The 23,371-nt window shown below is 46.0% G+C and overlaps 1 protein-coding gene across 7 annotated transcripts in view; it reads right to left on the reverse strand.

Annotated features, from left to right (window-relative positions):
• Window positions 1-617: 617 nt before the first annotated feature.
• The window catches only part of ABHD6 (abhydrolase domain containing 6, acylglycerol lipase), a 39,768-nt gene continuing 17,014 nt past the window's right edge, over window positions 618-23,371 (reverse strand). For 4 of the 7 annotated variants that reach the window (XM_006130888.4, XM_075938844.1, XM_075938849.1 and 1 more), the window contains exons 3-9: window positions 20,936-21,092; window positions 16,139-16,252; window positions 13,908-14,040; window positions 7,966-8,123; window positions 5,926-5,980; window positions 4,756-4,856; window positions 618-2,623 (exon numbers count right to left, since the gene is read on the reverse strand). In XM_006130888.4, the coding sequence (XP_006130950.1) occupies window positions 2,447-2,623; window positions 4,756-4,856; window positions 5,926-5,980; window positions 7,966-8,123; window positions 13,908-14,040; window positions 16,139-16,252; window positions 20,936-21,092 (895 nt within the window). In that variant the 3' untranslated portion in view covers window positions 618-2,446. The other 3 variants (XM_075938845.1, XM_025188572.2, XM_075938846.1) reach the window with 3 other exon arrangements.

A 23,371-nucleotide genomic window follows, 5' to 3' on the forward strand; every position in this document is an offset into this window, starting at 1 on the left:
GCAGGAGATAGGTGTCTTCAGGGAATCAGCATGGTCCACACTCAGAGGAAGGAACATAGGCATGTAGGGAACTTGTGCAGCAAAAACCTGGGCATCAAGTGAGTTTAGATGCCTATAGGATTGGGCTGCAGCTTAGCGGGAGTTTTGTGAATTGTACTGGTGCCTAAAAGCATGAGAGTCAGACACTTACGTAGCTTTGTGGGTCCCACCCTAAGCAATTAATTATCCATGCTAAGGTATAATGAGATATTAAAATCCCCACACTATTACATACATCATTTATGTAAATAGCGGGCCAACAATATCAGATGCTAATTCACTTAGACTTCCAAATGTGAGTCAGAATCTATGTACCTCATTTGCCATTTGAAGTGTGAATTTACCTCAAGCTTTTTAGGACCAAATCCTGTTCCCATAGAACACAACAGTAAAACCTCTGACATGACGGAAAGTGGGATTTGGCTCTCACCCCCACCTGTGTGTCTCCTGAGTCTCTGAAGTAATCATCACTGCAATGAGGCTTTAATAACCTCGAGTTCAGAAATTTCAAAATCAACCAAAGTACCCCCCTTGATACCCACCACCATCCTCCCCCAATGAAAAATTCATGCATGGAGAACTCTGTAAATTACTAGATTTTAATCCTTTGCATATTCCGGGAACCATGTGTAAACATCTAACAACTTTTTTCCAGATTTCCACAAATAAAATTGTCAGCTACTTTGTATTTATTCCTGGTGTAGAAACAATGACCAAGCAATTAATCTAACAACATATTTCTAACTTTCTAAAATAGGAACGAGGATTTTTCTTTTTGAAACAAAAGACAGCCTAGCAATGGGTTTCAAATGCATATACAGATCATAGGTAGATTGGAAATGGAGCGCAAAGATGGCTCTTAGAAATGCAGGCTTAATTGTGCAGTCTACAAGAGACTTTACAGTTTGACATTTTTCCAAAGTGTAACAACGATGTCCAAGTAAGTAGTCCAAAGGGACTAAGTGATGGTTTCATCCCGCACTCTTTCAAGGAGACAATGCACTCTTCAGCTTTCTATTAAATACTAGCAATGCCTGAGACCAAGGAGAAGACTCTCATGGATGCTGCAGCCTGATTTTGTAGATACACAGTAGGGATTTGAGCTGCAGAGTTCTGGGGGCGAGGCAGTCTAGAATCAGTCTCTACATACCATAAAAGGTGCATTACAGATAACAAAAATTAACTCATCTGGCTCTTCTGTTTTGAGATAATTTCATTTAGATACAAGTTATGACTATAAATTTAATTATACATATAATTCAAAGGGAAACATTACTGTATTTTGTACTTTTTTGTACCTCTACATTTTAAAATGCATTCAATTGGAGCATATAATACATCTGCTAGCAATTCATAGTGTAAAAGATGTAGAAACACACAAGCCTTGTATAGCATCTAACCAATATTATTACACTTATCTCATTAAGCTTACACTTGTTTTGAATTACGTTACCAACCACAGAATTCACAGAATTCATTAAGACACTCATTATTTACATCAAAATATTCAGTAACACAATATAATAGAAAAGAGCCAAGAGCTCACGCTCTTGTGTTAACCTGAATTTGTCTGCCTACTCATCTAGCTACGGTATTATTGCTTAATCAGGCCCCAAACCTAATAGAATAAATGCCCTCAAGAGTTTTTCTTCACTTGTTTTAATAAACATCTTGAAATTGCTCTCCATATTTGAACTGTTATATACATAGGCTTAACATCAAAAGAAAGCATCCTCCTTTAAGCAAAGCCGGATTGTACGAACACCTCAATATTCTAGATGTTAAGGCAGTATATATACACAGGAGCTATTCAGGGAGTAAAAATACATCCACAATAAGTGTAAACATTCTGGACAGACAGTCATTTTCCTTTTGCGCACTACATTTTATGTGTTGCCTGCATTTTCTGCATAAATCATAAGTTAATGAGTTATATCAGCAATACTTCAATAGATGCCTGGAACATCAGAATTCTTTTATAACAATTTATCATGCAGTGCAATAGATTCTAAGTAGCAGTAATACCTTCAGTCTATGAAGTTTTCCTACTTCCCATATTCCTTCCATTTTCTAACAATGTCTAACATCTACGTTCCAATAAGTTTTACAATAAATGAGCTCATGTATCCTGAGCTGCATAAACTCAGAGTTGTCAGTACATTCCATAGCTAGAATTTTCTGATTTCAGATTATTTTCTAGTTTCATATTTTAAAAAATGGAGATTGCTCAATGGATCCCGCAGGTCATTGAGTGTTGTTAACACTACAGCTTTACATACCAATCATTCAGGTTTCCTCAGGGACTCTGGCACATTTGCCATACTTTGTACAAGATCCCTGAGAATTGATCAAAACATCAGTATTTCACAACTCAAAATATGTTCAAGTGCTTGACATCACATGAAGTTCAAGCTAGTTTCTTATTGTTCTCTGTGTTATGCACCAAGGCTAAAAATTCCAATATGAGCTTCGCTGTTTTCCTGGGCCGCTCTACTACCACAGAGTGTCCACAGTTTTCCAAAATATGTACCTGACAGTCAGAAATGGATTTTGCTAGAACATCTGCTCCAGAAACATCCAGAACCTGAATGACAGAAAAAGTGGTAAGTACCAAAGAAAACAGTTTCAGACACAAATCAAAGTTTTTACTGGCCATTCCATGACCTTGTTTGAACCATCTCGTGTGTATTTTACATCAAAGTGGGATACTAAGTTACCATGGAATGCATTTGTTTCCCAGATCAGATTCTTCAGGCACAGCGTTATCCAGACATCTCCCTCTGGCCATCCTGCAGCATGTACAAGCCATGCCCGGGAGTAGAGATAATTCAGGCACCAACCACATACAACGGAATTTTACTGGTTATAATTTAAGCATACTCTGTGCATGTCTGTACACATGCATGTGCGTAATTAAGTAAAACATACACCTCCACCCCCTGTAGCACAGTTTTAGAACCAGGTGCTAGCAGTTTGCAGGCAAAAAAATCCTTGTTCATATTGATCAGGGAAACCATTCTAAGTCCCTAATAACAATTACCAAGTGTAATGAGCACCAATATGAATAGAGCCCACCACCAACCCTGTTCCACTGACATTTACCACAGACCTCACTCTGGTTTCCACTTTTATTTCCATTTCACTTAAACTTCCCTATCATTTAACTTGGCCTACAAGCACAGGAGAGGATTTAAAGTTGGTCAAGATCAACCCACAGAATGATTCTCTCTGGCTCCTCTGCTTGGTTTAGGGGTCTATGGCAACTCAGAATTCTCTGAGATAGCCACAGCCTTAGCATGAGCTCTGCTTCCCTCTTAGCTGGTAGCAGCAGCAGCTCCAGAAGCACTGTCTCCCATCCATCTCTCCCAGTAGCGGGGGCTGCTCCCTGCTCTGGTACAGAACTGGGGAAGAGGATTAGCAGGATCCAGAAAGCCCACACTCCATGGCAGACAAGCATATGAAGGGGGAAGCCAGCCCAGACTAAGCAAATCCTATTCCAGCTGGACATGGCACTTATTGGCAAGTACAAGCAGCCTTTGGGTGGGGTGGGAAGGGAAACAGGAACTCACATGGGGAAAGGAGCTATTACGAGGGCACCTTTTGCAAGTAATACACTCTAAAAAAATAAAAAAAAAAAAGAGTGCCAAGGTCATCATGCCTTTTATTTAAAAATCCATCCAACTTCCAGCTGGTTCCACTCACTTGTTTGAGAATATTACATTTCCCCTTCTATGCCACAGCACAGGCCCCAATGTTGAGCTCCCCAATAGCTGTGATTGGGGGCAGAGCAGGGCAGAAGTGGCTCTAAGTTACCCTTCTGCTCCTGTATTCCAGGGTTGTTTGGGAGTCTGCCTGGCTCCTAGAAGAAGCTAAAGCAACCTCACTGTTCAAGTTCAAGCTTTGCTCACAGCCTCTTACGAGCTGTGGGAAGCAGAAGAGAGCCAGAGAACATACTACACTGGCCTCCCTCCCATCTCTGAAAGCCCTCTGTGACAGGGACTGGCATAGGGTTACTATGGCAGGAGAGCTCCTCCCCTCCCCGCATTTCCACCACCTCTATGCCACCACAACCCTGTAAAGGAGCTCAGATGAAGGGGAGATATGACCTTATAGCCTCACTTCTACACAGCTCTGCCCATGCTTATGCCTCAGTCTCTTTTCCTTTGCACGTGTGCTTTACACACATTATTCTCCTTTCTCCTCTGCACGTGTGCACACACACCCTTCTCCTCTCTTCACATTCCTTTTGTCTCCTTCCTAGTCTTGCATCTTTGTGCCTTTTTTCCCCTTCTGCCACCTCTCTCTTCCTTGTTGCCAAGACAACTCTTTTTTTTTTTTTTGCCTCAAAATTCCTCTTCCAAGCCCACTTTTTAGCTTTCCACTAGCTGCTCCCTCCCTCATGGCAATTAACCAGACAGAATCTAAGCTCTTGGTAGCCAGTTCCCTTCCCAGATCTACTCTCCCTGTTGATGGTCTTCCTTCCAATCATCCTTCATAGACTCTCATATCTACTTTGACTGGGAGATCCACGGGACAGACAGGCCTGTAAAACACCATGCAAATCACTAGTGCTGTGTAAATTAAAATAATAGCATCTGTAACCTACAGTCTTCTAGTTCATTAGTGGCTCATGCAACATTCATAGAGATGGAAACAGAGCACCAACCTTTGCATAAAACAATTAAAATAAATAAAACAGCACAGCAGAAGCAGTACCTGATCTTGTTTTCCCCAGATGATCTGTGTTGGGGCTTTGATCTTGCTCATGTTTTCATGGAGAGCATGTCTGGACTTTTCATCTGCAATTTCTAAAAATACTTTTCACCAGAGAAGAATTAGTCAAACACCAGTAGGATTTGTTCCATTTACTGCTAATCAGCACAGGCTGAACCCTGAGGGAATGATTTCCTTTATTCTTTCAGCAGGCTCTGTCGCAGCCAATGCAGGTCTGCCTGAATAAGGAAAACCTGCCAGAGGGGGCGAGAGTGGAAGGAAAAATCTGCAGAGTGCTCCTCAGGGGGACTGTACCCCAGCTGGTCCATGGGAAGGGCAAGTAGGGCCTGCCCACAAACTGCAGATCCCTTTAGGATCCATCAGTGGAGTGACAGGATGTCTGGCCTCTAGCATGACAAGATTCTCCCACAGTTTCACTCGATGAGCAGGTGTTAATTAAAGCTGACCAATAATTAGAGCAGATACAAACAGAAGCGAGGAACTTAACTGTTCCAGCCAAGGAGGGCTGTTATCCCAAGCCAGGGAGCTGGGAGAGGGGCACACCCATATTCTTTTAGTGAGGAGGGGAGCTGTATTCCCCTCCCCATGACTTCCCCTTTGTTTCAGCCCCTGAAGTCGACAAACTGAGGCAAATACAGCTCCTGGGTATAAGGGAGGAGGGATAGAAAAGAGCCTGGTATAGAAAGGCCCTGAGGAGCAGCAAAGACCAGAGGGAAGGATCTGGCTAGGTATGAAGGTAGGGTTTTTCTGGAGTTACCATTTAATAAACCTGATGGGTTGTTTTCTTTTCCTTTTTTGGGGATAGGCTCTCTATGAGGACTATGTAGTTTGTTTGGAGCAGGGTGGGACTGTTCAGCTCACAATACTACAGGAAAGAGGGGTGCAGATTTTGACTGTGTCCCTCTACCCATAGCTCTGCAGGAGGCTGACTGCAAGAGGGGTGGTAATGCATGTCCCAGAACACTGTCCTGCCCACTCCTCCCCCAGCAGACAATCACCACACCAGTAAAAGCACCCACCACAGGGAAGCACTGCTCTGGAGACAACTTGGTCCCCTTCTGTATGAGAGGGAGAGATTGGTATACAAAAGGGCATTTAGGCTCCAAATCAAGAGACTTTGCACTAGTTCTGCTTTGCAAGAACCACACTTACATTTTCGGTAAAATTCATTATGTGGGATGCGAACATCAACGAGACCCTGCAGGATCTAGAAACAAACAAACAATGTGTATCAGGGCAAGAACAGACATGTTACACACACTGCCACTCTGGAGTGACAGCACCTGCAGCCATTTCCTGGGGACACTGGACAAGACTAACCAGGATCTGACTCTGGGACTTGGACCCTGTCTGGTCTGTCCTTTTGTGCACTACACAATGTAATTATAGCACAAACTTACTTGGCGACACCCTCTGATGACAGGCTTTTGCCGTCAGACTTGGGGAAGAAGGCTCTTTTGTACCGCTGCAGGGCAGGAGAGAGTAAGCATCTTATCCGGAAAAGACCTGACTCCTCACAAAGAGGCTATAAAGCTTGTCGGATAAAAAGGAAGCAGAGAAATGCCTTTCATGTTGTGAGCTGAAATTTGTATCAAGCCAAACTATGAGCTCTTGCCAGATTGCCTCAAGAATGATTATACATCATCTTATAGTTCCTTTCCTCCTATAATCTATTCTTACATACTGGACAATAACTTTTTGTCCATCTAGCTCTCCCTGTTATCTATATTTACTAAAATCATTCGGGACTTCCCTCCAAGCTGCCAAAGAATTTAAATCCTGTCCACAGGGAGGCACCAGGAGAGCATGGCTGGAAAAATCTGAAAGGAAAGTGGTCTCAACAGCAGTGAAAATAACTTAAAACGGCTTACAGGTACTGTCCTATTGCAACTCGGGTTTTTATTTCCAGCTTTTTATTTAGCTCCTGGCTGGCTTTTGCTGCAGCTCAACCAGCTCTTGCCGGAGCTGTGCACCTGGTTGCACTTGCTTACTTTCAGCTCTGACTCTGAACCACTAAAGATACTAGTTAGATGCAGAAATTGGGGAAAGGTTCTATAGCCTGTTTTATACAACAGGTCAGACTCATGAGGATGATCATAATGGCCCTTTTTGGACTTAAAGTCTATGGAAAATTAGAGACCTTGGAAAATATTCTCCCACTAACATTCTCCTCCCAAAGAGGGATAAATCTCCAGAGGAAGGCAGCATCATTGGTGCAAGAGACTCTTCCCCCTCCCCAGCACTGACGGATGCTGTCTGCAAAAGTTGCTGCAAAGAAGTTACATTTCTGAGCAGAAACCTTCTGAAAGTTTCTAGGAAGACAAAAAAAAAAACAAAAGGTGACTTGTTGCTATTGGTAGAACTATGCAAATGCCAGACCTTCTACACTCAACCATCTGTGTGCCCATTATAATTAATTCTGGTTTAATAAAATGAACTAGGTCATGAACAACATGTCCCTTTGTAAAGATCTAATTTCATAGATACTCAAATGAAGGGCTAGTCATAGGGACAATATCTCCCAAGCTGATTTGGAGCACAAGAAGGGGAAGAGAAAGGGATTTTGGCAGAAGTCCCACATCTTCTCATTAGCTTTTTCAGTCCTTTCATGAAGGCACAAATGCCACAATCATATTTCTGAAAACATACACTGATATATTTCTAGGACAACAGCAGGCAAATACCGGCTCCCAGGACAGATCTGGTTCTCCAGGGTTAGCCCCTGGCAGGCTACAGCCAGGTAATGTGGCGAACTGCTGCTAATTCCCCACTGACGAAAATTGCTTCAATGATGTGTTAAAGCATGCTTGACCTAGTGAGAACTGCAGGACTGGACCCGAATCAATGTAAAACACAAACTCCTTGTCCTTATGGACAACTTCAAACTGTGTCTTAGAAGTGGCCAGTATTCTGTGCAAAATGCTAAGAGCTCTTTCTTTCTCCTTCCATAAATAGATAGCAATGTTGGAGAATTATGCTGTTCTAAGCTCCATCCTAGAAAGTGTCATTTCAGTTTCATTGCCTTTCCCACAAATGTTCTGTTTAAAATCCTTGGATTTCAGTAAGAGGCAGGCTTGCACACTCAGTTTCTCTGTGAGAGCTATTCTGCTTATGGCCCATCCTGTGTCTACTATCTACATCTACTATCTTCTGTAATGATTAAAGAGGATGCGACTGACTAGGATTTCTTACCTGCTGAGGTACTTTAAAACGCACATAAGAACAAAGCTTCAGCATGTCTGCCATTTCCTCAGGTGTTGATGGAATTAAAGGAACCCTGTCCATCCGTTCAGACTCTTTCAGCTCCCGCAGTTGCTTAAGAAATTTGTTATCAGTTGGATATGGCAGGCCTATGTATAACAAACAAAAATAACCACATGCTGAAATAATATTAGCACTAAACACAGTGCAAATACACATTTGCTTTGTGTTGCTCCCAATCCCCCATTCCTCTGAGGATGAACTGAGACCAATGCAGCATAATCAAGATACAGTTTGTTACTGAAATACAATGGCATATCTGTCCTGCAGGAGTTTCTCAAATGGAATCTGCCAATTTTACCTTTTTGTGTGAAGTGGATGAAAGAGAAGAGAACCTTTGTAATTTCTGTTAAACCAGAATTTCAGCTTCTTTGCCAGTCTTCTCACAAAATAACTTACTATTTTCCCTCTCTCTCATTCTTTGGTAGATCTTGATTTCTCCTGTTTTCTAATTTCCTGATTCTTTTTCCTAACCTTTTTAAAGAGACTATTAACAGGAACACCATCACTTCCCATAGGCCACAATTTACCTCCTCTCAAAAAAAAAAAAAAAAAAAAAAAAAAAAAAAATCAGTGAATCTCATTGCCAGTTCCATCCATGGAACTAAATTTTTATGACAGTATGTAATATATTATGTAAGACATATTCTATGCACAATACAATATATTCCCAATGATTGCAGTTCAGCCAGAGGAACTCAATTACCAATTTCAATAGCCTATCTGCCTGCTTACTCATTCAACCAAGGGGGGAGGGGAAATATCTACACATAATACATGTTGCAGTATTTAATAAATGACATCCCAGTCCTCCTTACTCACCATAACTTTGACCCTATTGTTCATCCGTCTGGTTGCCTCCCAAACACAATGCAGAGAATTTCTCACTTTAATAACACAGGAGGTGCATATCCTGGATACACTAACAGTGCATTACACCAGAGAACGCCATAAGCAGCAGCAGGGAGGGGGGTACTCCATCAAGGATGTGGAAGGAAACACACCAGGGGAGCAATGTGCATATAGTGGGTGCAGGGAAAGTCAGGATACATTATGACAAATACTCATGTGATGCATGAATATAATGGAATGGTAACACTATCAACAGCTTTTGGGTTGAACACACAGATAGAAACAAACAAACAAAAAATCCTGATGAAGATAGAAACAAAATCTCCATTTTCTATGATCTTTTTCTAATTATTTTGTACAGTTAAGCTACAACAGGATGTGGTAGAGCCCCTCATGACTTGGGACATACTATTAGCAGGTAGCCACAGCAAACCACGCGTCAAAACGAAATCCCAGACCACGAACTCCTGAAGCACTAGCACTTTATTTCTGTATGCTTCATTTGTTAAGCTAACCCTCGGTATTGGGAAATTAAAAAATGAACACTGCAAGGAAAATACAGAACCAATGGAGTTAAATAATTCTTATTAAGTGACACTATTGGCCTCACACAACTCTTTTGCAAGAAGGTTTTCCCCAACCAGTTCTACAACAAACCTCTTCACCCGTGGTCCCCAACCCGGTGCCCGCGGGCGCCCTGGCACCCGCCGGGCTCTTTACATGCGCCTGCGGAGCAATCTGGGCTGGCAGGTGCCAGCCCCGGGCGCATGGCCTGTCCCAGCCCCGGGTGCGCCACGCGTGCCAGTGCCGACCCTGACCCCTGCTCCCGGGTGCGCCGCGCGTGCCCTGGCCCCGGCGCCGGCCTTGGCCCCGCGGCGCTTACGGGGGGAGCGCCGGCCCCGGGCGCGTGGCTATGGGGGGGCCCCGCCCCCGGGCATGTGGCTGGGGGAGGCCGCCCCCGGGCATGTGGCTGGGGGAGGCCGCCCCCGGGCGGGCAAGTGTCCCCGCCCCCTGGTGCCCGGCGGGCGAACGGCCACGCCCCCTGGCGCCCGACAACCTGAAAAGGTTGGGGACCACTGCTCTTCACTAATATCAACACAGATCCTAACTATTATATGAGAAGATTTAACCAAGGCCTCTTCTACTTCAGTGGCTTTCAACCTTTCCAAACTACTGAATCCCTTTCAGTACAGCCCTGCAAATACACGATATCCACTTTATATCTGCTGGTATACGCACCCGCGGATGTGGATTAGGGAAGATTTGAGCAGTTAACCAAAAACCTTCACCTTTAATGGGTGAGGATTACCAGTTAAGGGTAACAGGTAGGGGGCTTGAAGCAGTTCCCTGCCAGCCCACAGGCAGGAGGATATTCCAGCCCCGTAGGGGGTCCACTGCAAACAGAGGCTGCTCTGGCTGGGCTGGAGCAGCCCCTGCTTGTGGTGGGAAAGAGGGCACTCCAGCCCTCCACTCTGCCCCCTTTAATCGGTTAACTGGTTACACAATACATTTCACTGGTTAGCCAATTAAACGGAATTTTACATCCCTAATAGGGATGCACATAGCAACAGCTCATTTTTGCAGATACAGATTCCACACAAGTCTCAGCCTTTCAGGGGTCTGGCTTACCTCGCACACCCTCAAGTTTTACCTCATTTTAAAACTGCTTGCTCACATAATCAGACATAAAATACTGGCATTTCACTGTACACTACTGAAATATGACTTCCTTTTACCACAGAATTGTAAAATAAATCAATTAGAATATTAACACTCTACTTACTTTTCAGTGTATAGTCTACTGCAGTGGTGGCCAAACTTACTGGCCCTCTGAGCTGCACGAGATAATCTTCAAACATTAGAGAGCTGGAGCATGCCTACCAAATGCTGAGTCTCGGGGCTTCAGCCCCGCTTCTGCTAAAGCCCTGAGCTCCAGCAGGTGAAGCCCCAAGACCCTCCTCATTGCAGGACAGAAACTCCTGCCCCACCACCTCACTGCAAAGTAGAGTTCCCGAGCTTCCTCCCCATCCCTCTCAGTCTGGTAGACTGGGGGGCAGGGAGCTTGCAAACCACACTTTAATGGTAAAAGAGCCACATGTGGCTCTCAGGCCACAGTTTGGCCACCCTTGGTATATAGAGCAGTATAAACAAGTCATCATCCGGAAAAAATTTTAGTTTGTATTGACTTCGATTGGGCTTTTCCATGCAGACTATTGTAAAAGTAGTCAAATATCCAGATGAGTTGATGTACCCCCTGGAAGACCTCTGCATACCATGTACCCTAGTTGAAAACCACTGCCTGACTGACTGACTGACTGACACACACACACACACAGTTATTCACATCACTTTCTTTGTGCAGAGCAGCTCAGGCGGTAACTAGGTAACATTCCACTTTGCCTCTATTTCTTGCCTTGGAATCGTTAGTTTACTGGATAAACAGCAGCAGCAGCAGCAGCTATGACAACAGGGGCAAACCAAAGCTTTTCCTCCACGCAGATAACACTGTGCCAACACCATTACATTACAGCACTTACATAAGCTTGTACATAATAGTCTGGCCAGGTATCAAGACAAGAGAGTAAGCTGATGAAATGTAAAATTCTGCATAACCAATAGAAATGTAGCCGTGTTAGTCTGGTGTAGCTGAAACAAAATACAGGACTATGTAGCACTTTAAAGACTAACAAGATGGTTTATTAGGTGATGAGCTTTCGTGGGCCACGAAAGTGGGTCTGGAAGTGGGTCTGGCCCACGAAAGCTCATCACCTAATAAACCATCTTGTTAGTCTTTAAAGTGCTACATAGTCCTGTATTTTGTTTCTGCATAACCAGGTATTTCAAAATTCACATTTATTGAGTAACTTCCCTTGTTGTAACAGTCTCTAAATAGCTGGAGACAGCAAGGGGGACTTGGTGACAGATTTGGGCAGGATCAATTAAGCAGTCTTCCCTTTTAGGAAAACTTAAACAATGAATAGTCTTGCAGCACCTTAAAGACTAACAAAGCACGCAAATGGCATCATGAGCTTTCGTGGACACAACCCACTTCTTCAGATGACTGGACGGACCCAATTCTCACTTACAGCAAGGCCTCTCTACAGCATTCTCACAGCATAAAAGGTATCTTAAAGCAGGGCCAATGTAATTTACACCCACTTCCAAGACATCTTCCGGTACCAGAATACTGCAGAGAGCCCTTACTGTGAGCAAGAATCGGATCTGTAGTGATGAGACTACCCAGCTAAATCCTTCTGCTGTTTAAAACAGACACTCATGAAGGTAGTTCAGATCAACTCTCTTGACCCCCATTTCTATTAAACTCAACTGCTCCTGTCCAAGACATACGGCTTTGTGCTCTCTTGCTCGCTCCCTTAGAAACATCACACTGAGCGTAAAGGTTGAGGCAGACTCTGCCTAGCTACCCAACAGCTAATATTAGACTACTGAAAGGTGTTACAATTTAAACGTTTCTAATATAGGCCACTCTGAGAGAGCACAACCCTTTGATCTGTAAAAGCCAGTGGGGAAACAGCAACTCTGTCAGTGGCCTGCAAATACTCCTCCACATTCCCAGTCCCTCCTCCAAGCTACACTTCCACTGATGGAGGGGAGGGACGGCAAGAGATGGCAAAGCTGTTCCCTGTACAGAGATCTCAGAAAACCTCCACTTTGGTATAGTACAAGCTCAAAGGCAGCTAAAAGCAAAGGTGCTGACGTGTGTTGTCTTTCTCTGAACTGGGCATTGTGGAGGTCAGGACGAATTAGGCATTTCTCTTTGTGACTAGATTCTTCCTCCATGATGTCAGTGTATGAATATTCCATTTTACATGTTTGCAGCTCAAATCAATTCAGAACCAATCTTTTTCAAAAGCATAGATGGTCTTTCCCTTCCCCAGCTTCAGCTAATATTGAGCTATGCAACCACACAGTTTTCTGCACACATCATTAACAAAAAAAGTCACCTTTAGGGCACATCGAGGGATGTAACCAGTTAACTAGTGGCCCAGCCGGGTTTTAAAAACTGAGTGATGCTTACTGGTAACCTGTTAACTGGCGGCCCAGAAAGACTCTCTGCTCCAGTCCAGCCAGGCCCACCAAGCCAGGGGTGGGAGTGCTACAGCCTGACTGGGTTGAGGCAGCTCCTCACACACAGTGTGGCATGGTGGGCCCAGCCCAACTGGAGCAACTCCCTTCCCACAGAGTGGCAGACCCAGCCTGGCTGGAGTAACGCTCTGCCTGCAGTATGATGCAGCAGGCCAGGCCCAGCTCAAGCAGCCCCCCATCTGCAGCAGGCTCAGGCTGGCCAAAGCAGCCTCCTCGCAGTGCGGCGCTGGGTTCCTCCAGCCTAACCAGGCCCACTGCACCACTCTGCAGGCAGAGGACCACTGCTGCCCAGACAGGCCAGAGAGGCTCCTTCCCTGCACGATCCTGATTAAGCAGTGAAACGTAACATAATCAGTAACTGATTAAGCATGGAACATTTCAGCCTATGTAGGGGTTTGTTTGAGAAAGCTGGGAAAATGGGGGCTTGGAACAGACATTGGAATTCAGCTTTCACAGCATTTATTATTTCACCCTTTATGTGTGCTGTGTTCCAGGAATACATGTATTGTCCTGTCAGAATATGAATTAGTCTTGTGGCTACGGTTCCCTGTAAGTTGCACGCTTGTGCAGCTGCACAGGAGAGATTCAAGTACTGTCCAGAGTGCTTAGCTAGGCTTTTTGTTTCTACTGGTGTACACATTTGCACATGCCTTAGTGCACAAACATTTATTTGGGACTTGGATGGAAAAAAATCCGCATGTGGATGGAAAAGATTAGAGGAAACACTGCTTAAGGCGTATAAATAAATCTAAACTGGATTCTAAAATCTCAGTTGGTGCCAAGTATTTCTTCCCACCATCTAAGTCACAAGGTTTACATTGGATTCAGTACTACCTGTGGTTCCCTAAACTAATCCTTTGATGCAGACTAAATACCTAGCTACTTTCATTCTCCGTTTATATTGTGCCACTCACCTGCAGGGCATACAAGAGACAGGCTGCAAATCTCTGCTGGATACCGAGCAGCATAAACTCCTGCAACATTTCCACCCATTGAGGTGCCGATCAGGTGAAAGGGTTTTCTGTTCAGCTTGATACATTCAACAAACTGAAACGGAAAGGGCAATGAGGCCACAGGGAGCAATTACACAGTTACAATCAGTCGTTAGAAAAAAATAAGCTACAAAGCTACTAAGGAAGACAGCAATCATGAGACCTGACAGCATTGCAGTAAGTTCTAAAAGCAAAGCTAGAGCAGTATGGGGGAATCCACAGAATCTTAGGACCACCCATGCCTTCCCTTTAAATAAAAGGGAAAATATTTACAGTGCTGAGGGCGGAAGTCACCATCCACACAGCAGGGGAAGTTTCCCCACCTTGTTCCAGCAAAATGCCTTGTCCCTGAGCAGGAGGAAAAAGCTTGAGAGCAACAAGAATACTTGCTACAAGAGTAGTTTGGGTTCCATGACCTTTTAGTTTTTCGCCACTGCTGAGACTGTCAAATTAGCAATAAGTATGGAGGCAGTTTGTATGACAGGATACCTGCCCACTGGAATGGCACTAAGAACACCACTCTCCTCTCCTGTTATTTTTATTGTTTCACAGGTCTGGCTGCTGCTTGACAGATAACCAAAAGCACAACCTAAAAGGTTATCAAATAAACACTGATGGAACTTTTAGTCTCTACTGACTCAGGCCACTTGGGCCGTCCGTCTAAGGCTTAAACGCTCTATAGGCTATTACCAAGCCTTTGAACCAGCCAGCCTCATCTACTTCTCTCTGTTTAACATAAAGAGGGAAATAAATTGCAGTCTGATCCATACTATAAAAAACATTTTTCACCTCCTCCCACCTTCCAGCTTGGTCTTGTTCCTCTTCTCTCCTACATCCCAGCCCCACCCATCTTGATAATACCAATAAAGGAAGAAGGGGGAAATGCAGACTTCTAAACAATAAAACATGTGGTCCCCACCTGCTGTTTATTTCTGTAACATCTTGCCAACCGCCTCTCTGTTTTAAGAGCTCTGACTGCAGACCTCAGCTTAGGAGAGATTTAACGTTCTCTGTTGAGGCCTGATGCTCATTTACATGTAGATTCCTGTACACACTCTGGCCGTGCAGAGGTGTTAACATAAATAAGACTCTGGCCCAGAAAATATTAAATACTTAAATCACATGTGAAGTAAAAAGCAACACCCTCACAGGTACAGCATCTGCTGATGATTTCAAAGGAAATAGACAGAGGTGCTTGTCAGCTTTTACTGAAATGAGGATTCAATACCATGTCAGCAGGGCTTAATCTGACAGAGCGGTGCATGAGTGACCAGGGGACAGAAGGGTGAACATGTAGGTGGTGATCCTGGATCCCTGCCCATTTTCACTGCTGGCACTTGAACAGATGTGTGGGTGGAAAGGAACTGAAATAAAGTCAGCGTATATGATTGGAGAAAATACCCCTGCTGTGCCCTCACATCGCCACTCCCACCCTTCCCCATGGGCATTTTGTCTTTTGCCCTTTAATTATGACTCTGTGTGGCTCAGCCATTATGCTAAAAGGAAAATTTACACATTTGATAATCTGGGCAGCAAAGTACTAAAAAGCTCTCCCATCATAAGAAGCGCCTGTGAGCTGTAGTTTTAAGAATGCGTTTGATTCTGGGACACAGGGTCCTAGCTGTAATTTGCACGTATTCAAACGTGCCTAAAGCAATAATAAGACTATTCGGGCTAATCAATCACACGGCAGGAGATTAGTCCTTAAAGGAACAGAGGGACATGCTCCCTCTGCAAAGTTCCTTTTCTAGGATGGTTGCAGCTTAGCACATGAAAGAGAGCCAAGGAGCAAAGACAAGATGGGCCCATTTAATGAGCCAAAGGAATACACAACTGAGCTGCAGGAGGGGACAGAAAGGAGAAGTAAACCACACTTGCTACAGGCCAGGAGTAGATGATTTCCCCTGCAACAAGAGGAGAGCAGGGAAATGACTTCATGGGGGTTTTTCTGAGCTGTACACTCACAGGCTGCCATCTACACAGGGCTGAAGCCAAGAGCACAATCTAACTTCCCATGTGTTTCACCTTCAATCCTCTAGAGAGAAGAAATCCTGGGTTTCCCATCACTTCAAAGACAAATCAAATCCATATACCCTGATTACCCAGGAAGGTAGACATGAAGAACGGGTATAAAATATATCTGAGGCCATCACCTGATGTATTCTTTTAACTTGCCCATTGATGGAGTAGTCATCTAATGATGATCGGGTAGTGCCCTCGTGACCAGGCATGTCAACACAAACCAAGTGCAGGTTCTTCGGGAGGAACTGCGGAAGCAAAGCACTGGGCAGTTAGCCTTGAGAAGGGATGCTATGAAAACAAATAATGAAGGAAAATGGTAATTACAGAAAAAATTTATTTTCTATTAGAATCTCTATAAAATGTGCTGATTAGCACAACATAATGCATGGCTGTACTAGGGATGTAAGTGACTCGTCAACTAGCGACTTGACTAGTCGCTCCCCCACCCCTCCTTGCTGCCTCTATCAGAGACAGGCAGCAAGGGGAAGAGAGCCGGAGCTGGTGATGGGGGCTGCTGGTTTAAAAATGGGTTCCCCCTCCCAGCACCATCTCCGCAGAAGGGCAGAGGCGTAGCAGGGGACCACACGGGAGCTGGGAATCAGCTGTCCCAGTTCACACCTGGTCCTCCCGCTGTGCTTTAGCCTTTTAAATGTATTAAGAGCCTGGGCACTAACCCTGCTGCAGCTCTGCAATTTCTCTCTCCCCACCCCCGCCATCAACTAATTGACTAGTCAATGGAAATTCCATCGACTAGTCACTTAGCTGATGAAATGCCATTTAACATCCCTAGGCTGTCCCATAGTACATCAGTTCACTGTGAGCTGGTATTGTCTTTTGAGAAACTTAAAGTTGTTTTATGGTTTAAAAATGGAATCCAAGAGAAAGAGAAGGGGTGGTGCTGAGAAAGGGGAAGAGAAAGACTGTGTTATTTATGAATGTTTGGTATGCGTCTGCCCAGTATGAGAAGTGGTTAAATACCAGGGCTAGATTTCCTACACGCAAAGCATCTCTCCCACAGCACAGCCTTGCCACCGCACAGAGATGGTTTCCAGCAGAGCACAGGTGGCTTCTCCTTTCTCGCAGAGATATTGCTGGTAGAGCACTCTCGGCACCTGACTACACCCTTTCCCCTGGCTAGAGGGGAAGTCGATACTTACAGAGAAAGCAACTTGACTTCCTCCTGCTGGCATCATAGGTCTGCAGCGGGGAATTACTGTGGGGAAGTGTGAAATAAGTTCCTTTCAGCAGGCCGGCCCACGACATTTTGGCACCTGAGGCGGAGAGCTCAAATGGCGCCCCCTTTCCCCTTCACTTGGGCCAAAACTTTGAAAGGTCTCAATTCTGCCTTCTTCCTGTTCTACTCCTCTCATGGTACTGCTCTGCTACCTACCCCAATCATGGGCAGCGAGTTATATGGGCTTGTGGTGCCCAGGTTCCAGCAATATTCAGAGCCGGGGGCCCTGTTCCACCAATATTTGGAGCTGGGTCTCTCCCTGGCTCTGAATATTGCTCCTCCCCCGGCCCCAGAGCGTCCCCAGAGGAGAAGAGGACTTGTAACGGGGCACCCGCAGCCCCAGTGTGATGGAGTGCAGGGGCTCCGCCTCCGGTCACGCCACAGCAAGCTGCCGCGGCAGGCTAGCCCTGCCCCCATGCCCTTGCGGCGCATGCGCACACTGCGCCAGACAGGGGTGATGGGATTTGGAGGCCTCGCCCCTGGCCGGACACTGCAGCGAGTGGGCGTGGCGGGCCAGCCCCGCCCCCGCACCTCTGCAGCGCATGCTCACACCACACGCCGAGTATTTTAAATGCTGGCGGTGTGGCAGACAACGGGGAGGGAGTCCACCCGGGCCTGTGGGGTGAGCTCAGGGAGGTGCCCACCCTCCTGCGGCAGCTGGAACCCGGCAGGCAACCTAACGGGGCGGACGCCCAGACTCTGCAGCCCCAGAAGGAACAGGCAGTGAACACCAGAGCAGCCTATGTCCCCTCAATGGACAGCGGGGTGGCAGGGCCTGATCGCAGACTCCAGCCCCGCTACCCCGCAAACTGGAAGGCAGAAGGTAGGGGAGGGGAAAAATAGGGGGAAGGAGTGGGAGAGGAAGGGGCTTGTGATGAAGGGAAGGGGGCAGGTCAGGAGAAGAAAGGGGAAGGCACCAAGAGACAGGGGTGCAGGAGAGACAAATGCCAGGGGCCAAGTACAGACAATGAGGAAAAGCGCAGGAGAGGAGGTGTCAGTGGGAGGGGGGCAGGGAGATGCTGAGAGAGGAGAGGGGAAGGGCATTGGGGACTACAGGGGGGAGGGGAAAGTGCTAGGAGAAGGTTTGAAAGAGGGAGTGGGCATAAGGAAGGCAGGTATGAAGCAAGTCATGTGTGAGGGCACAGGGGCATGAGGGGTCCGGGGGGGCAGAGAGTGGTGAGGGGGTGGGCATCAGGGAAAAAAGAGGACAAAGGGGGCAGGGGCAGTGAGGGAAGGGGGAAGCACCAGGAGGGTGCAGGGCTAAGGGAAGGTGCAGGTGCCAGGGGATTCGGGGGGGTGAAGGAGAAGGGCAGACACCTGCAGGGGAGGGACCAGCACCAGAGGAGAGAGGCAGGGCAGGTGTGTAGAGGGAGGTGTTAGGAGAGGGGATGAGGAGGGGTAGCTCACATGATCAGAGTGGGGCTACGGGAGGAGTGGGCACAGGGGGCAGAGAAGGGCTGGTGGAGGGGGCAGGTCTCAGGAGGGCTGAGGGCAGTGAGAAGGGCAGGAGTCAGGACAGCAGAGGACGGTGAGGGGTTGGGGGGGGGGGGCAGCAGGAACCAAGGGAGCTGATGGAACAAGGGGAGGAGACATGGCAGCAGAGAGAAAAGGTAGAGGTTTAAAAATATTTATTAATAACTTGGGTGCCACAGTGGCACATCCAAACAAGCCACATGAATTCAGTACTGGTGCACAACACAAAATTCATTCTACTCATGGGAGGAAACTCTTAGGCTATGTCTACACCAGCTGTTTCTTGCGCAAGAACACATCCACACTGCCATGTGCGAGCTGTGCTTTTGCATAAGAGCATCCATGGCAGCGTGGATGCTCTCTTGCCCAAGAAAGCTCCGATGTCCATTTTAGCCAAAGGGGTTTCTTGTGCAAGAAATCCCTGCCAAGCATCCACACTGCCCTCTTGCACAAGAGAGCTTACACCTGTTAGAAAAGAGCAGAGCTCTTGCGCAAGACGCCCTCTCTTACCACGCTGTACTGTAAATTTCCTTGCGCAAGAGCAGGCAGGCAGTGTGGATGCTCTGTGGGTTCTTGCACAAGAACGGCAGTACTTGCACAAGAAGCCACAAGAGTTAATGAGACACACATGGGGTTAATGCAACTGCAGGATAGTTGCATGTGGGGGATTTGGTGGGGAAAAGCCCTTCGAGAGGGGTGACATGACACCTTTTACTTCTGGTCATGTGTCCATCTTGCCCCGAGCGTGTTACCTCCAGAAGCATGGCTAATGGGAGGGAGAGAGGGGGTGCGGCTAACGAGGCCAGGGGGCGTGGCTAATGGGCACCACCAAAAATTATAGAAACCTGCCGCCCATGACCCCAAAAAAGGAGAACTAACAACTTAAAATGCCCTGTTCAAAAATTTTAAGTAACACTTAACTTTCAGAGCAGAGAGAATACATATGCACCAGCAACAGAAACAATTTTCTACACTCTGGGTCCTAGTGGTGCCTCCTCCCCCCAGACTGGCACCTGAGGCGGCCACGTCAGTTTGCCTCATGGTAAGGCCAACCCCATCTCTCAGAATTCTCCTAGCCACACTGCCATTCTGACCAGTAACACCCACTTTTAGGAGGGGAAAACGCCCCTAAGAACATCGCTGGTGTCATGGAGATGATGCCTCTTTTCTTAGACTACAACCGTTCTCTCCCTCAGCAAATTTTGGGTTTTAAGGGCCTTCCACAGGGATTCTGCCTAGATACTGGCACAGACTAGAGCGTGAATCTAGCCCAATATATTAAATACCAGAAATGACCTAGTATTGTTATTATTCACCTGATTCCAGCTATTAAGAAGAGACTCCATCCTATTAAGTATAATTTAAGAGCCTGTCATATACAGGGGGACAGACTGGATGACCTGGTGATCCCTTCTGATCTTGAATTTGATAAGCATGTCTACGTGGCAAACTTGAGTCAACTGGGGTTAGGTCGTCTTACAGCCATTGCAGCAATTACTGTGGTGGCCAATGACCACACTACCTTCCTTCTGCTGCTGGAGCACGTCCTCAGGAAGGGTGCTTCCCACTGACTCAAGAAGAGCAGGATGGGAAGCCGAGAGAGCAGGGCTCTCATAGCCACACAGCTCCTCACTGGGAGCCCAGCTACCACCAGAGCTATTGGCTTCTCACCTCCCCATAGGGGAGGTTCCTTCCTGAGCAGAGGGCTGGGGTGAGAGGCAGGCAGGAGCCTACCACTACCCAGGGTTCCTTGCAGGAGCAGTGAAATTGACAATACCACCAGCCAACAGCTAAAGTAAGTATCGCAGCATCTACATGGACACCGCATCACCCGACTCACACCTCTCGGGGAGGTGAACTTACTGTGTTGAGGTAGTAAGGCACTTACATCGGTGAGAGCAAGGCGGTAGCATGTACATTGATGTTAGGCAGCTGACATCAACCTAACTTTGTAGTGTGGAACAAATCTATGACATTATTAAGTCTGGAAGCATAAATCCTCTAAAATTTGAATGACAAAAAGGGGTGGAATGCACCAGATGATCAATGTGTACAGTAGCTGAGGATATTTCTAGTTTTCTAAATAACTGTCAGAGCTGGGACCTGTAAAGCTAAGTTTCTGGTTGTGCTACCCCTCCTTCACCACACCAACAGCCCTGAAAGTAAAAACATTCTCTTGCTAAAGTGGTGTTGATTTATTGCTAGAAAAATGGAAACATACCTTGACCACAGACAACCACATATCTTTGTGGGCTGAAAATCCATGCAACATCAGTATGGATGGTCTGAATCCAGGTCTTCCTCGATAGGAAAAACAGAACCGGTAATCGTCATAGTTAGCATACCGAATCTGCATGCCTAGTGCTCGACGCCAGTACCTAAAGACAAAGAAATAAGCAAAACATGACAGTGGAGCATGATCTAATAGCACACAGGCAGACAGGACTCGTGGGTTACATTCTGGGCTCTGACTTGCTATGAGAACACAGACAAGTCACTTAATACCCAGATCCTCAATAGACTTAACTCCTACGAAATTCAATGGACGTTTGGAACCTTTGCAGATCTAGGCATTAAGGTCTAAGAAGTACCGAGCATCTCTTGCAAACGGTCAGCAACACCAATCCCTAGTGAAATCACTAGATGCTGAGGATGCCTCAGAGCACGTGCTGAACTTTAACCTCAAGTTTACTCAATTTTAATATGGACACAAAATTCCTTCTTCCTCAAGAGAGGAATCCCGAGGTTCAGTTTATATTAGAAAAGCACATGGAGATAGACTGTCAGCAGTAGTTACACTGACTCACTGAAGTTCAATGAGACATGCCACAGAGAGCTCAACCCCCACAGAAGATTGATACACCACATACATGGAAAGTGAAGCTCCAGTGTTGTGTAGGGCTTGTGTATGCCCTATGCACTGTGGCAGATCCAACCCTTAGGGGCAACAGGCAGTCAGATACCACACTGATGAGTGCTGAGAACTTGAACAGAGCAGGACAGCTAGCAACTTTTATCAAAGTTTAACAATTCGGCTGCTGCCCCGGGGTGGCTGATCTCTTCCAATGAAGCTGGCCCAGAATCTTGGGTTAGAATAGGTGCTCCTGGTTTGGCCAGCTATGAGCACAGAGCTGCACATGGATTCTTAATGGATCAGGGAGACTCAAAAATGGAGGAGTTCCCTAAAGGAAGCTGTAAAGGGCAGATCCAGCCTGACAAGTGGGTTGAGCCAGACCGCAGATGCCCTGCCGCTTCCCCATCCTCAAGCCAATCAGGGCCTGGGGATAGGGGAAGTGCACAAAGTCTCCTCACAGCCACCTGAGTACCTGGTGGTTGACTAAGCTCAACACCCCTTGCAGGGCAAGGCAAGGAGCCAGAGACTTCCTGTGCTCCCCCAGCCTCAGGCCCACGCTGCTTCCTCTATATCAGACCAGAATATTGACAAATACTGCTTGTGTAGTATCAGTTCATATAAGAAGCAACTATGACATCACTAAGACTGGATTGTGTTGCCATTGTGAGACACAGCAAAAAGCTTATGGAGTGTCTCAATACTTATTTACAGTAAACCCCAGGCTGGATTACCCAATAGGCAGACTAAGCACATGCTTAGGGCACCAGCAAAGCAGGGACACACACACACACACACACACACACACACACAAGATTTTATGGTATAGTATTGTTTTTATTTTGAATTACATATGGAGGGAGGGGCACCATAATCTTTTCAGTGCTTAGGGCCTCAAAGTCTTAATCCGGCCCTGAGTAAACCCTCAAATTGGGTTTATGTGGTGCCTAGACCTTGTGCCAGTCCTAACACAGAGGTGAATTTCACTCTGAATGAATAAGTGTATTAAAGTTTGCCTCAGGGGCTCCCGTGTAAACCATCACTAGACAAGATATTAACATTTTTAGCAACTGATCCTGATGGATCAATTCAGCAAAAGACAAAATAATCTGTCCAAAGCTGAACTGATCCCTCACAAGGTGTCAACTCTATTAGTGGCGGCAGGAATGACAGCTAAACAGATTAGCACACGAAGCAAAGGAGGGGCGATCCACTGCCAGATGGCAGTAGGGCAGTCTCAGACCTCAAGCCCTGATGGAGAGACACACCAAAAGCAGGTGAAAAGGCAAAAGACATTATGTAGCACTCAAACTACAAACTAAGACCCTTGCCTCCATCACTAAGCAGACCTAGTGCAACCCATAAGAACAATAAACAGGAGAGGGGAGAGAGAATGGGGGAACGAAGGGCACAGGTTTTAAATTGTGTGGATGACCAGAAATGTGACATGCTGTTACCGGTTATCCCTGTCAAGTTTGGGATTTCAGCCTCTCTCAGAAGCTCACTCTACCGTGAGAAGTGGAAACAGCCACAATATTTCCCCTTTGTTCCCTCCTACAGGTGCCCAAAGAGAATATGATTTGAGAACAAAAAACAATTTTTAATGAAATACAACAAACAAATAAAACAATAAAAATCCAGAAGAAACCAGATTCACAGGAAGCAAGAACAAAAAAACAAAAAAAAAGAGAGAGTTCTATGGAACTGCTGGATATTCTGCAACAAGATGTACAAAAGTCATCTACAGAATTCTTACTTAGGTCCGGGCATTATAGATCCAACTACTACAGATGTAGACTCAAAGAT

Source organism: Pelodiscus sinensis, chromosome 11 (assembly GCF_049634645.1).
Source record: "Pelodiscus sinensis isolate JC-2024 chromosome 11, ASM4963464v1, whole genome shotgun sequence".
Taxonomy (NCBI): domain Eukaryota; kingdom Metazoa; phylum Chordata; order Testudines; family Trionychidae; genus Pelodiscus; species Pelodiscus sinensis.